Raw genomic sequence first — 13,230 nt, 5'->3', positions numbered from 1 at the left:
CAGAGGAGGAAGAAGAAGAAGAGTCTGGAGATTTAGGGGAGGAGCCATGGTTTGTTCGTTGCACCAGCATCAACCATAGAAATAGAGTCCAATCCGTTCTGTGTTTATGGTATATCCAAGCCACTCTATTTCTATGGTATCTATCAACATCCCTGGACGCAGGGCTAGCTGTCTAGTTATAGCTGTCCACAACTAGATGTATTGAGACGAAAGAATGAAGACATGAGATTTCAAAACCCGTCTATGTGGAAACGATTTAATAGAACGCCTGTCTGTCACGGATTTACTCAGACATTATTAAGGCGATGCAGCAGCGGCGTAACAGCATCGGAGCGGAGCGCCTCAGCCAGTAGCTAGCTGGCTGGCTGGCTATTCAACTTGCTAACAACAGTAGCTAGCCAGATGCCTTTACAGAAAAGGCGCCGTCTTTTAGCACGCGAACTCATTTCCAGACCTCAAACACTCGGAGACGTCGTTAATGTTACAATATTGCGGTTGCGCGTTTAGTTTCGTGTTTAATCGGCAACTGGTAGGTAGTTCGTTTCGCAATTTAGCCAGTTAGCTAATTGTGCTAGTCAAGCCAGTCAATTCAGCGGATGAACTTGGTATTCTGAGGAGACGCTGCGCGACATAAGGCGCAGGCCCGGTCGAGGAAGCTGAGAAAATATACCATATACATCCAGTAGATAGCAAAATACCGATTTTAACCACGGAACAAAACATTACACCAACGCCTTTGCTACTGATATGGTCACCGGGAATGTAACCTAGATCATAATGTCTTAGCCGCAGTTACAGTACAACCACACAGATGCGACAATCTTGGATTTTCATTTGTCACTGAAAGCCTGCGCGTCCTGCTTATTTAACATATATACTATTAGTTAGCTTTTTAACTACGAAGGTAGTATTAACACACGATTGACTGTATTCGTTGTTATTTTGTCGAGTTTGGTACTGTCGTTTTCCCCCCCATCTGATCGTATAGTGTAACTGTCCGGATCACAACCAAAGAACATGATGGATCAACATGCCAAAAGGTTTTGCACGGTAAGACTGAGGTTTCTTCAACCATACGACTTATAGCCTGGCTAACACCTGACTGAGTGTAAGTTGTAACATGGTTACGCTAATAAACTACATGTATAGGTGTGACTATGCTTGCAATTATTGACATTAGTACCTACATCAGTTAGATACTGTAAAACAATGTGTCTGGCACTAGGTTTTTGGTAGCCAACTTATGTGGCCGTATCACTAACAAGTGGAGGTGAAGTGTGTGCGTGCAATGAGGTTATTGGCGTGGTGTGATGGTATCACGCGCTCAAGCAGGTGTTTTTGCGATCTACGTTGCTAGCCCTGTGATGACCACATTTTGGTAGCTAACCCATGTTAGCCATCTTACCCGGGAGATTATTTTTCCAGGCTGATTTGATATGCATGGCATTAGTTACGTTTACACAGGCAGCCCTGTTCTGGTGTTTTGTCCACGAATCGCTAATTTGAACATAACATTAAATCTACATCATCGGCTCCTTTTCAGGACTGAGCTGATAGAAAAAAATCAATTAGTGAAAAAGATCAGAATTGGGCTGCCTGTGTAAACGCCGTTTTCCCCGTCACACATTGCGAAGCATTTCCTTCCCGTAATTGCTTTCAATCTGCATTCTGTAGGATAATCCTTTAGTCAAGGATCTCAAATAGAGATCCGCAACTTGTAATCCTTGGTACTGAGTTGCCTTATCGGTAGTAAGAGTCAAGCAGGTGTCTAGGTTTTATACATTTTATTTCTTGTTGATATACATATGTATTTTTTTTATCTGTCTTTATATGACTGACTGTTAAATGGAATATCGTGGAAAGAATATTAATAAAGGAGTGTGCCTGCCATTAAGTTAATGGTTCTTAAACAAGTTCTGGTAGAAATAGTGAATAACTACTGGAAAAGGTATGCTCATCATTTGATTAGGTCGCATAGCTTTAGCTGTGTTGGAGTTGTCTTAGTATCTCCAGATGGAATGGTTCAATAGTTACTGTTGTTTTTTTTAAATATTTTTTAATGCTAATTAATTTCATTATAGTTAATACATGTTTTTGTTAAGCGACAGAACCTTTGAAAATCTGTTTATCTTAAGATTCAATAATGCAAATTATACCATCTGTTGTACATTTATCTAGATATTGTGGATGAACGTTTTAATGGATAGCCTTAACATATGAAAATATGTTGGTTTAAAGAATTGAACGTTGGCTGCACGTGTACTGTACGGGCTCATTCAGCAAAAACTCTTACCTCAAATGCAGCATTAATGCATGAAAATATTATTGCCGACCTTTTTGCCTTTTGCAAAGAATGTGCTTTGTTTCGACGTTAAATGGTAAAACTGAAAGGAAGCTAGTAGTTTTGATCAGAAATATTCCCATTTAACTCTAACGTCATTGGAATGCGTTGGGATTATGAGTGTTTAGGATTGGATGGGTAAAATCATTAAAATAAGGCTTGAAAAAAGTTTTGTAAAATTGTTTCTACAATACATTTCTACAAGCCTGCTGGCATTCAAGAAAATTTTAACTTTTGCATAGCTCAAACATTTAAAACATTGTCAAGAATGGCAGACACGTGTGTTATGAAGCATTGATCTCCGATTTGCACCTCCCATGGTGGAAGGTTGATGATCATTGGGGGAAACTGAACTGTTATGAGCATGTTGAAGTTGGCTTCCCAAGCACAATACGTCTCATTTTCCATTAGCCTATGATAAGGAATGGTAACTGTTCCACTGACACACATTAGCTAACCTGGGACAAATGTAATAAACAGAAAAGTTTAGTTTTATTTTAGGCTGAAGACATGGTATTATTGGCATAATCTAGATTTGCCCATAGTTACAGCCAAACTTGGCTGTCTAATATTTTCCCTCTCCCCCAACGCAGTAATGGGCGCTTTCTCAATGTGCTTTCTCTAACTTAATGATTGCCTGGCAAGTTGGCCGGCTGTAATAATACAATCTGAAAAGTATTTTTTTTTTTTCTTCAATGTGTGCTACTCAAATTAGCTAATATGAGTAGCGCACATTGAAGCTAGCTCAGCAGCAGTTCATTATTATGAAGGATTTGGTTGCTTTCAACAAAGACCCACTAACAATGTGTTCTCTGCTCTTTCTTAATTACTCTCTCCTTGAATTTCAGAATAAAAGTCACTCAGTTGCCGTCACCCCGTCACTTCACTGAGGGTCCCCCGATACTTCATTTCTGGAAACGTGCCGGCTGCAGGGATGAGATAATAAAGCGGCAGACAACGCAGCCGTGACATTTGTCCGACCCCGAGTAACCTTCCACAGTCCGCCATGACCACGCCGGCTCTACTGCCGCTGTCTGGCCGCCGGATCCCCAACCTGTCGCCCGGCGCCTCCTCTTTCCCGCACCACAGAGCCACCCTGAGGCTCTCGGAGAAGTTCATCCTGCTCCTCATCCTCAGTGCCTTTATCACCTTGTGCTTCGGGGCTTTCTTCTTCCTCCCGGACAACTCGAAGCACAAGCGCTTCGACCTGGGCCTGGAGGATGTGCTCATCCCCCACATCGAGGCGCCCAAGGGGGCTAAGCATCCCGGTGGACAGGTGGTCATTCACGGTCAGGGGGGCCACGACGAGCACCGGCACAGGTGAGAGGCTGAGGCCGGCACACCTGTCTGAGGGATAATGCCTCTGGTTTACACTGGATTTAAATGCACTGGATGACAGTTCACGCCGAATCAGTTTGCTCTCGGCCACATTTTTACTTTTTATCTAAACATGCAACCTCTTTTCCCCTCTGCTCCATTGTGTAGACCTCAACCACTTAGTGGGGTTTATGGAATATTAACCCCTTCTCTTTAATGTAACCTTTCTTATACAGGTGAGAAACACTTAGGGGTTAGGGATGATCACTAAAACCTGCACTCTGAGAGCTTCCTCTAACCTTTATTTTAATTCACCATTCTTAATTTCATAGACCATGCATCTTCTCTCCTCATTTCCTCTTCAAAATGTGTTTCTTGGAGAAGGTCAGAGGGGATGGGACCAGAAGTGTGCTATTGAGATCTTTCCATTGATTCTCATGCCTGGCCTTTGGTTAATAGCTTTGTGGGCAGTTGGTATATCCCTGACATTTTACTGGAGTTGATGTGATCCTGGTTTTCTTGGGGAGGAAAAACTGGAGCACATTGTAAAAAGATGTTGCAATCGCGGCCTGACTTCAGCTGTCTACGGACTGGGCTCAACTCATAGAACTGGTGAATACACCACACGCACACATGCACACACTCACTTACTCTCAGCATGAAGAGCAGAAGCGTGGTGTTTATTCCTAATTCTTTCAGTGGGCTCTGCAGGGAACCTGCTAGGGTGGATAAGTGTCTCACACAGAATTAAAGTAGGGCATTACTAGCATTATACGATTTTAGTAACTGGCTTGCCTCTTATGTAATGTGTGTCACCCATTTTAGACCGCTAATGATTCGTTTAACCTGTATGTTACCACAGAAAGCCGTCCCTGTTTGCTGCAGGTTGTCTAATGGAGAGGTGGGTCAGGTGGATTTGTCCCTACAGGTGCAAACATCAGTGGAAACAGTCATTAGTTGTGGAGCCCAATAAGTGCTAAACGCTTTTTTTCCCCCCTCTTCCTCTCGCTCAGCTGGAACCTCTCAGTGCTCACCCCCCCCCCCCCCCCCCCTCCCTGTTCTGTTTGTCAGAACTTGCCAAAGATTGTGGTGGAGTGCCCCAAATAATGTTTATTGTTGTTTGATGTCTGTGATGAGAAATAAGTGGTGCAAGTCAGTGTGACAAACTGCGGGAGTCTGTCACCATTTTGGATTTCTTAAATTGAAAGTTTTTAGCAATGTTTCCGTTTCTGACAGTAGATGGGTGAGTTTGCAACCGAAGAGGGTGAATGGAGGTCTCAGAATGAATTGGTACTTTTGGGACTTACTTGGTCCCTGGGACATGCCTAGGGGAGTTTGATCATTGGAGGGGGTGGGATATGTGTTCATCTTCATCTACGTGAAGATTATTGCACGAATACTCCCATAACCACGTTTTGCTGTTTAGCTAGACATCTGGCTTGGCACTCCATGTTCTCTACTCTGTTGGATGTCTTTTTTCTTTCTGAGGGGTGTCTGATTTTGTGCCAGCAATATTGAATTGAAAAAGTCCTTGGATGAGTTAAATGTAATTTACTTACCGCTTGAAATGATTTCAGTATACTTTAATCATACTCATGAATCGATACCTCTATTTGTATTTATTTCAGTCAGTGAGCTTGTTCGTGATTTATTTATTACAAGGATTGAGTTGAATGTTATAAAGATGAGTTGAGGAATCATGTCGGCCTTGATGCGTTTTCAGACAGCCAGCATAAAACTGCAATTCCCTGCCGGGGACTAATTTGCCAGCTGTGTGGTCCTTCTGTTTTGGGCTACATTGTGACAATTCACCACGCAGGCTACATTTTCCAGTGCGGTCAACAGCGATGGCGTCACTCCAATAATGGGACAGATTTCTATTTTCTCATCTTAGACTGAGGCTGGTTGAGCGGTTGTCAGGTGGCCGAGAACCACTGACATCACCACGTTGTCCCACCTGTCGAGGCTTTATTGAAAAACTGGGCAAGCTGCCCGTCATGCGCTGCCAATGAACATCTGTACTGACGCATTTTACATTGTTTAGATGTGCTGCTCGGTACCGTATGTTTTCAGGCAGTTTGTTTTTATATCCGTCGACACATCTAGTCATCTGCCCTATTCTGTGTTCAGTAAATTACTTTGAGAGAGTAATAATGTGTTTCTGAGTAGCCCTCAAGTTGTTCATAACATCGAGGTCAAACCATTGCACAAGACAACAATTATTCAGTTATTGGAATAAGCAACATATTCTTCTCCCATGTCAAGTGTCATCATGCATGAGTCACTCTTTCCAGGGTTTTGAATCAATTTCACGATTTGAAAATGTCCCTCCAAACCGAGTCTGTGTGCTGCTCTCCTGTAGTCGATGCATCAGTCTCTGCCAGAGGAAACCCAATGACTGGGCTGCGGTTGAAATAAGCCACAGGTAAAATGTAATCACATAAACTGCCTCATCCCCCAGAATGGATCGCCAATGATCAGGTTATTACCATGGCACTAGTTAACCCCTTCACGTGTTCTGGTCTGGTCATTTGGACGTAGAGGCTTTCCACGCTGATCGTTTTACCTGGACGTTTGTGCTGGTGTGGAATGAGTGGTGTCATGACATACTTAAGTCCATGTATGAACAGAGTCAGAAAACTGTTGATGGGAAGCAATTTAAATGCCTTTTTGAGGCACTGGTGCCATAACAATTTTACAGGCCCCAGCAACAGCACTTATTCATTGGAGAGGGCCATGTTAGCTACCAGGTAAACAACATGGTGAGTTATACCATGTCAACAGGCGAAAGGGCGTGTGTGTTGAGCGTCACGGCATACCTCTGGCCCAGGGAGAGTCTCGTTTTATAGTGGGAATGGAAAGGTGTTTACACATTATGTAAATGTTATTTAAATGAAGTACAGTTGTTGTAGTCTAAACACGTTCTTAGTCTGTTAGCTGAGTAGATGAGGCATTGTCCTCCCTCTCATTTGGCATTGCAGGCTAGGGCCTCTGAATCATAGTTAAGGCTGACACACCAGTTTGCTGATTTATCATATTTAGTGTGTGTGAACACTTTAATACACATGCATACTCATGAACACTGGATGTAATGATTCACAAATAGGTATTGATCCATGGTTCCAGTCTTTAAGATATGGGAGCATTGCTCTACAGGGGCACCAATCAATCCAAATCTACAGTGAATTGGTCCTAAAATCAATTTATATAGTTGTATGAATTATTTTTTTTTAAATACCTTTAATCTTTTAACTTAACTGCCTCTTCTGTCAGTAGGCAAATATCCATTTAAACAAATATCCATTTATTGATCTCCAAGTCAGATAACAATTGTGGCAATGAAAGCCTATTCCCCTGATCAATTATATTTGTTCCTGGGCGCCAACAGCATTCCAGTGCTTGTAAATGGATTTCCCAATTTAAAAACATAGGCTAAAGTCATTAAGGTGTTGTGAAGACTACAGCCTTTTGGGAGCCTTACTTCCTAGTCCCATTGTGTTCCCACTCCTGAAGGTGGGCTTGCCGAACAATGGCAGCTTCTGATAATTCCAAGATACAAGAGCAGGATGACAAACGTGTTTGGTCTTTAACATGGGGTCATACAGCCCTATTAACTTAAGTGAAAAATCACAGGAGATGATTTGAGGCAGCGAGACTGGCGAGCAATGGGCGCTGAAAGACTTCGCTCCTGTTCCAGCCAACTGAGTGCAGAAGGGGAATGTTTGTGCTACAATACATTCAACTTTGTACAATTCTTACTGGAGAGGGAAATTGAAATTCCTATTGATTCTGGGTATTGCGGTTTGCTTACAACGACAAGATTTTGAAGGCACGTGACAAATTAATGGACTTTTAATATGAGCATTAGCAGAATTTCCCTTTTAACATGTTGTTTTCATCCGATCAGCTACCAATGTGTCATTTCCCCTTTTGTTTTGTCTCTAAGCTGTGCCGGATGTCTTTGCTCCTCGTGCAGTGCACAGCTGCACGCTCGCAGACAGTTTGAACGCTGGCGGCGCTACGTGTTGTGCCAAGGCAGCTTAGTCACTGGGTTGCATCCATGGTGAGAGGCTGTCGTTTCTCAGGGATCTCTCATGGTGAGCACGGCAGGCCTCTACAGCGGACATTACTTGTTATTATTTTAAAATAATATAACCGTCAGTAATAATCATCAATAATGATATATTAAGTTGTGATCATGATTTATTCAGCGTCTGTTGCATTTTCCGTAGCTTTTTTTTTAATGCTCTGAGTTTACATATGTGTATATGTGAACTGACTTATTAATAACAACATTATGACCTTATTTACACTACGTTAGTTGGCTATGGATGAATGAGACTTGCAGACAGATTTGCGATGAAGATAAATATTGTGTGAAAAGGTTGAAATCGTGATTGTCGCGCGCTACCTTCCCGAGGTTCTGTTACTCTTTCCAGACAGACACTCCCCACGGCAACTGAGGTCCATAGACATGGTCTCGCGTAGTGTGTATAAGAGTGGAATGATCAGTGACATATGAACTCCTGCTCAGAAAATTACCTGATCAGAAATGGGTAACTTTTGTTGTTGGGAAGCCACAAAAAAATAAATAAAAACACATCTGGACAAGTGTTGTTTAAACAATGTCTAAACGCGCTCTATGTAAATGTTCAGCTTGAGTGGAGCGTTTTGGGTCCTTCCAACAGATGGAGCGACAGTCCAGTGGGATCCATATAGTTTGAGAGCCGAGGGGGCCCCTCTGATGTTGTCAAACTTCAGAGATTCCAATCGCTGATGTGCAGAACTTCTTTGGTGGATGTAAAATGGCACAAATAACGTTTGCTCTTCAAAATAATTTCCACCTTGTTTACATTGTTTCATATTAGCTTTTCTCCTTCATTTGTTTGTGTGTGGTCCTTTAGATGGCTCCACATCGATGGGGACAATGTAAATGTTAACATATTGTTTTCAGATTCAATACTTCAACATTCCTGCAGTTCCTATCTGAAAGTGATATGTTAGTAAATGCTAGCTGGCATTAAGTTTTTGCCTGGAATGTAATGGTGATGCCTTGTAAACATGGTGATCTTCACACTGATCTTGTGAATTACTGCTAAGATTGTTTTCTGCAGATTTAGGTAGACTAGCTTATTAGCTAGTCCAAGTTAGTAGCTATTTTGGTCAGGAACCTAATTCACTACAGTTAACCGCAATGCATTTATCTGTGTTATAATTGAGCACCACAGTGTTTCCAAAAGTTTTGAATTGACTATTAACCTTTATAGCTTGCCAGCTGCCTAGGTGTGTTTACAAAACAGAGAGCATGATGAATAAACAGTGTGTGCAATGTTATTATGTCTGTGAGTGCATGGAAACTGCTGATAGTGACAGCTTTGTAGTAGCATTGGTTTAGTTGTATTAGGTACAGTAGCTAGGTGTGCACATGATCATTATAAAATGCGTTCATGTTATTTGGAAAGTATTCAGCACCAGTCACTTTCTCCACATTTTGTTACATTCCAGCCATATTCTAAATTAGATTCAATATTTTTCATCAATGTATACACAACAACCCATAATGATAAATCAAGAACAGGTTTTCAATTTCTTTTGTCTAATGTATAAAAATAAAAAAAATCCACATTAACTTAGTCAGATGCCCTTTGCTATGCCACACCGTGAGGTACGGTGAATCCACCGATCAGGCCTTTATGGTAGAGTGGCCAGACTTGAGCCACTCCTCAGTAAAGGAAAAACACCCCACTTCAAGCTTACAGTTTGCCTAAATGCACCCTCAGACCATGATTAAAGAGATTCTCTGGTCTGATGAAACCAAGATTGAACTATTTGGCCTGAAAGCCAAGTGTCACGTCTGGAGAAAACCAAGCAGTGCTCATCACCTGGCCACTACCATCTATACGTTGAAGCATGGGGTGGCAGCATAATGCTGTGGGGATTTTTTTCAGCACCAGGGTCTGGGATACTAATCAGGATTGATGGAAAAATGAACCGTGCAAATTACATACAGATCCTTGATTGAAAACCTGCTCCAGGGTGCTCTGGACCTAAGACTGGAGTGAAGGTTCACCTTCCAACAGTACAACAACCTTAAGCGCACAGCCAAGACATCGCAGGAGTGGCTTCTGGACAACTCTGAATATCCTTCAGTAGTCCAGCCAGAGCCCGGGATTGAAACCGATCAAACATCTCTGGAGAGACATGAAAATGGCTGTGAAGTGATGTCCCCCATCCAACCTGACAGTTTGAGAGGACCTGCGGAGAAGAATAGGAGATAATCCTCAAGTACAGGTGTGCTCAGCTTGTAGCGTCACACCTAAGGACTGAAGGCCATAATCGCTACCAAAGGTGCTTTATGCTAAATACTTATACTCTTATATAATAATGTAAAAAGTATTTTCTTCTTAATATAATGTATTTTTATTTTATAAAGGTTTTCTTTTTCATTATGGGGTATTGTGTGCAGATTAAATGTAGTAGCCCCCCCCCCATTAATTTTAGAATAAGGCTGTAATGTAACAAAATATGGAAGTGTCGGGGTCTGAATAATTTCCGAATGCCCTGTAGGAGGTTTAGTCTAGCTGGCTGTCCATGAATAATGTACATGGTGTGGGAACAGCTGGGCATCTGCTTTCACTTATGACCCAAAAAGATCTCATGATCCTAGTTGTCCTTACTCTCCTCCGGGCTCCTAAGGCTCTGGAGTCAAACATAAGCTCTGTCTATACAACTGGTGTTTGCGATCAGTTAGCTACTTTATTACACATTTGATGCAATTCTACTCATCCCCATTGGGATGACCGTAGACATTCTTTTTAGTCTTGCTGGCATTTTCCAATGCCATGTTTGTATTGTGTCTACGGGTCATAAAACAAATTTATTTAAAGGTAACAAATGAATCTTCATGGCATTTCAATGGGTAAACCAACCCCAGACACACGTGATTACATTTGGGGAAAGCCTATTGTGTATTGGTAAAGTATGTTGTCTCACCAGGATTTTGCTTTCCAAGTAGTCTACAAAACCTAAAAATCTTAATGGTGATTGGGGTTAACACTCACGTTTCATAATGCTTTTAAAACAATGACTTGCTCTCCAGATTGCAGAATCAGCAAGTACTTACCTGGAACACATTCATCCATCCATTGTCATAAAGTATATATTTTGTTAACTTGTGCATATTGAGACGAGCTCGTCGCTCAATGGATATTCATGTACAATTTTTTTTTTTACCAGAGGCAAATTCCCGTGGACAAGCAGCGTTGGTGTTGAGTTACTTAAATATCTACAGAGATAGCAAAATTTTGCCGTCTTTGATAGCATATTACTTTGATATTCTAGCGCGTTATCTAGCAGAATGAAATGATGTGATAACTGGAAAACCTGTGCAGTTAGCTTTTCATCATGATCTACCAAAGCTCTGCATTTACTGATAACTGGCTGCCATTAGTCAAACAAATTAGACTGGAGTCCTAATGTCACTTGTACTTTAAATGGGACTTGGCCATCCTGATATATTTGGTTGTAAACATGTTTGAAAGAGGTTGACTACTAGACAAAGCCCTAGAGAAAAACATGCCTCGAACACAAGAAGCCATTAATACTGGGCACATTGCTGAAAAGCCACACACACACGCACCACATACACCGTCCCAGACCGGGTCTGGTCAGCTCAGATCCCCTTGAAGAGGAGGGGCGAATGCGGGAGGTGGTACTCCAGGTTTCTGCTCATTGCTTAGAGTGATGACAGCGTGTCAGAGCAGAGCTGGGTACTGTAGGGTGGGTGAGTGACGCCATTCGGTACGTCAGCGCCTGTTTGAGTTTGTCTCTGTCAGCGTACGGCGGTCTCCGCTCCCTAATGGCCATGACCAGGCTCACTTGAGAGAGACTCGTTTTGTGTGTCTGACTGGAACGCAAGGCTCTCTCGAACACGTGGTCGGGAAAGCGGTGGATACCGCGGCTGGCAGGGGCAGCACTTAAGCCTGGCAATCCGACAGGAGCTGCAGTCTACAGTCCATTAGTGCTAGGCAAGAAAACAAAGCAAATGATTACAGAGCTTGATTTTGATTTGATAACACAACGGGTTATTTTGTTTTTGTCCAAATAAGCGCTATAAAGTCAGCAAAATGGAGGAGGAGGTTTGAATCACGGAATCCAGGAATTTTGCTAGTAAACCAACTCAATGATTGGTTCATGATATTGACATATTATTCACTAATGATTCTTTTTTTTTTTTACTAGCTTACAGATCTTGACAAAGCATTATGGTCCACATAAAAAAATACTTGTGTCTAGTAATACTTTGATCAAGTTGTCAATGTTTAGTGATCATTAGTGACATGCAGATGTTAACTGGCATGTCATTAATTAGCATTTCAGAAATGTCAGTGGAGATATTAATGTTTTCCGACATTTGGTTAGCGACGTGGCTAAGAAATACGACCCCTAATATCGGCCACCTTACTCTTTTGTTCAAAAACGTTTTATTTCCTTTTTATTTGTGTTACAAATCATAGTCTTCTCTCAAGTGTTTACTATGACGCTTTTCTACAGCATGGTACCGGCTGACCTGTACTCGCCTCGCTTTGGGAGCTTTTCCACCGCTTAGTACCAGCTCGACTCGGCTCTACACACTTCGCCTTTTTTCTTTTCCACTGGCCAAAAATTAGGATATTACCTAGTACCAAATACTTGTTCTATCCCCTGCTCCGTCGAAGTTCCAAGCGAACTGAGGCAAAACCTTAAAGGTGACGTGAAAACACAGAAGACTTCTGATTGGACAGGGGTGACTCAAACCGTTCAGCAAAACAAGCTAGCAAACGAACGAATGGTACCTTTGGTCGTGCGTTCCTTAGGCGACTCCTCGCCGAATAGGCACACTCTGGAAGAGTTGTTTCGCGCCTGGTCGGAATGTTATGACTTCTTTTGCGCGTGGCGAGGACGTCTGTAGAATAATACTCGTTCAGATCGTCTGCATAGAACGTTATTGTTGGCTACGATTACAGTGCTACAGTGATTACGAGCTAAATACCCTTACGAACGGTGTTGTGTGGCGGGGAGGATTTCTTTCGGTAAATTGAACGCAGCGGAAACAGCGGTCAGATGTAAACTGTTTTAGTAGTGGAATGTTTCGTAGGGATATCAAGTTGTCGATATGTTGCTAACTAGCAGCAAGATCATGTTAAGAGTTGGATGTTGTAATCTGGCTGATGATTAGTCCAATGTGAACGATTCTGCCCAGTCCTTATTCTGCATCGGTTAGGCTCCAGGGATTGATAGGCCTAATGCCTGTTGTTAAATATCACACCTGCCTGCATTAATTTACCGATATGTTATTGGGCTCATTTCTTGGAGAGGAATTTGTTTGAGATGGATGTCTGGCAGCGTTTTATTTTAATTTCTTTTGAGTAATTTTAGTTGTTTAAGCCTCGACACAAATTAAGTGAAAGCCTTGGGCCTTTATGTTTAAACAAGAATAGTCACTCAACTGCAATGCCATTAAATACCTCCCTGCCGTGCAGTGTATTAATTAAGAGGGTAGGCTGTGATGTGTTCTTAAATATAGGCTAGTA

At 42.0% G+C, this 13,230-nt stretch overlaps 1 protein-coding gene across 1 annotated transcript in view; it reads left to right on the top strand.

Annotated features, from left to right (window-relative positions):
• The first annotated feature begins 67 nt into the window (after window positions 1-67).
• The window catches only part of man1a2 (mannosidase, alpha, class 1A, member 2), a 73,781-nt gene continuing 60,618 nt past the window's right edge, over window positions 68-13,230 (top strand). Inside the window, exons 1-2 of the mRNA XM_010880301.5 lie at window positions 68-1,050; window positions 3,190-3,661. Of these exons, the coding sequence (XP_010878603.1) occupies window positions 3,348-3,661 (314 nt within the window). The 5' untranslated portion in view covers window positions 68-1,050; window positions 3,190-3,347. The remainder of the gene's footprint in view (window positions 1,051-3,189; window positions 3,662-13,230) is intronic.

This window comes from Esox lucius, chromosome 16 (genome assembly GCF_011004845.1).
Source record: "Esox lucius isolate fEsoLuc1 chromosome 16, fEsoLuc1.pri, whole genome shotgun sequence".
Classification (NCBI taxonomy): domain Eukaryota; kingdom Metazoa; phylum Chordata; class Actinopteri; order Esociformes; family Esocidae; genus Esox; species Esox lucius.
This window is presented reverse-complemented; position numbering and strand designations above follow the sequence as displayed.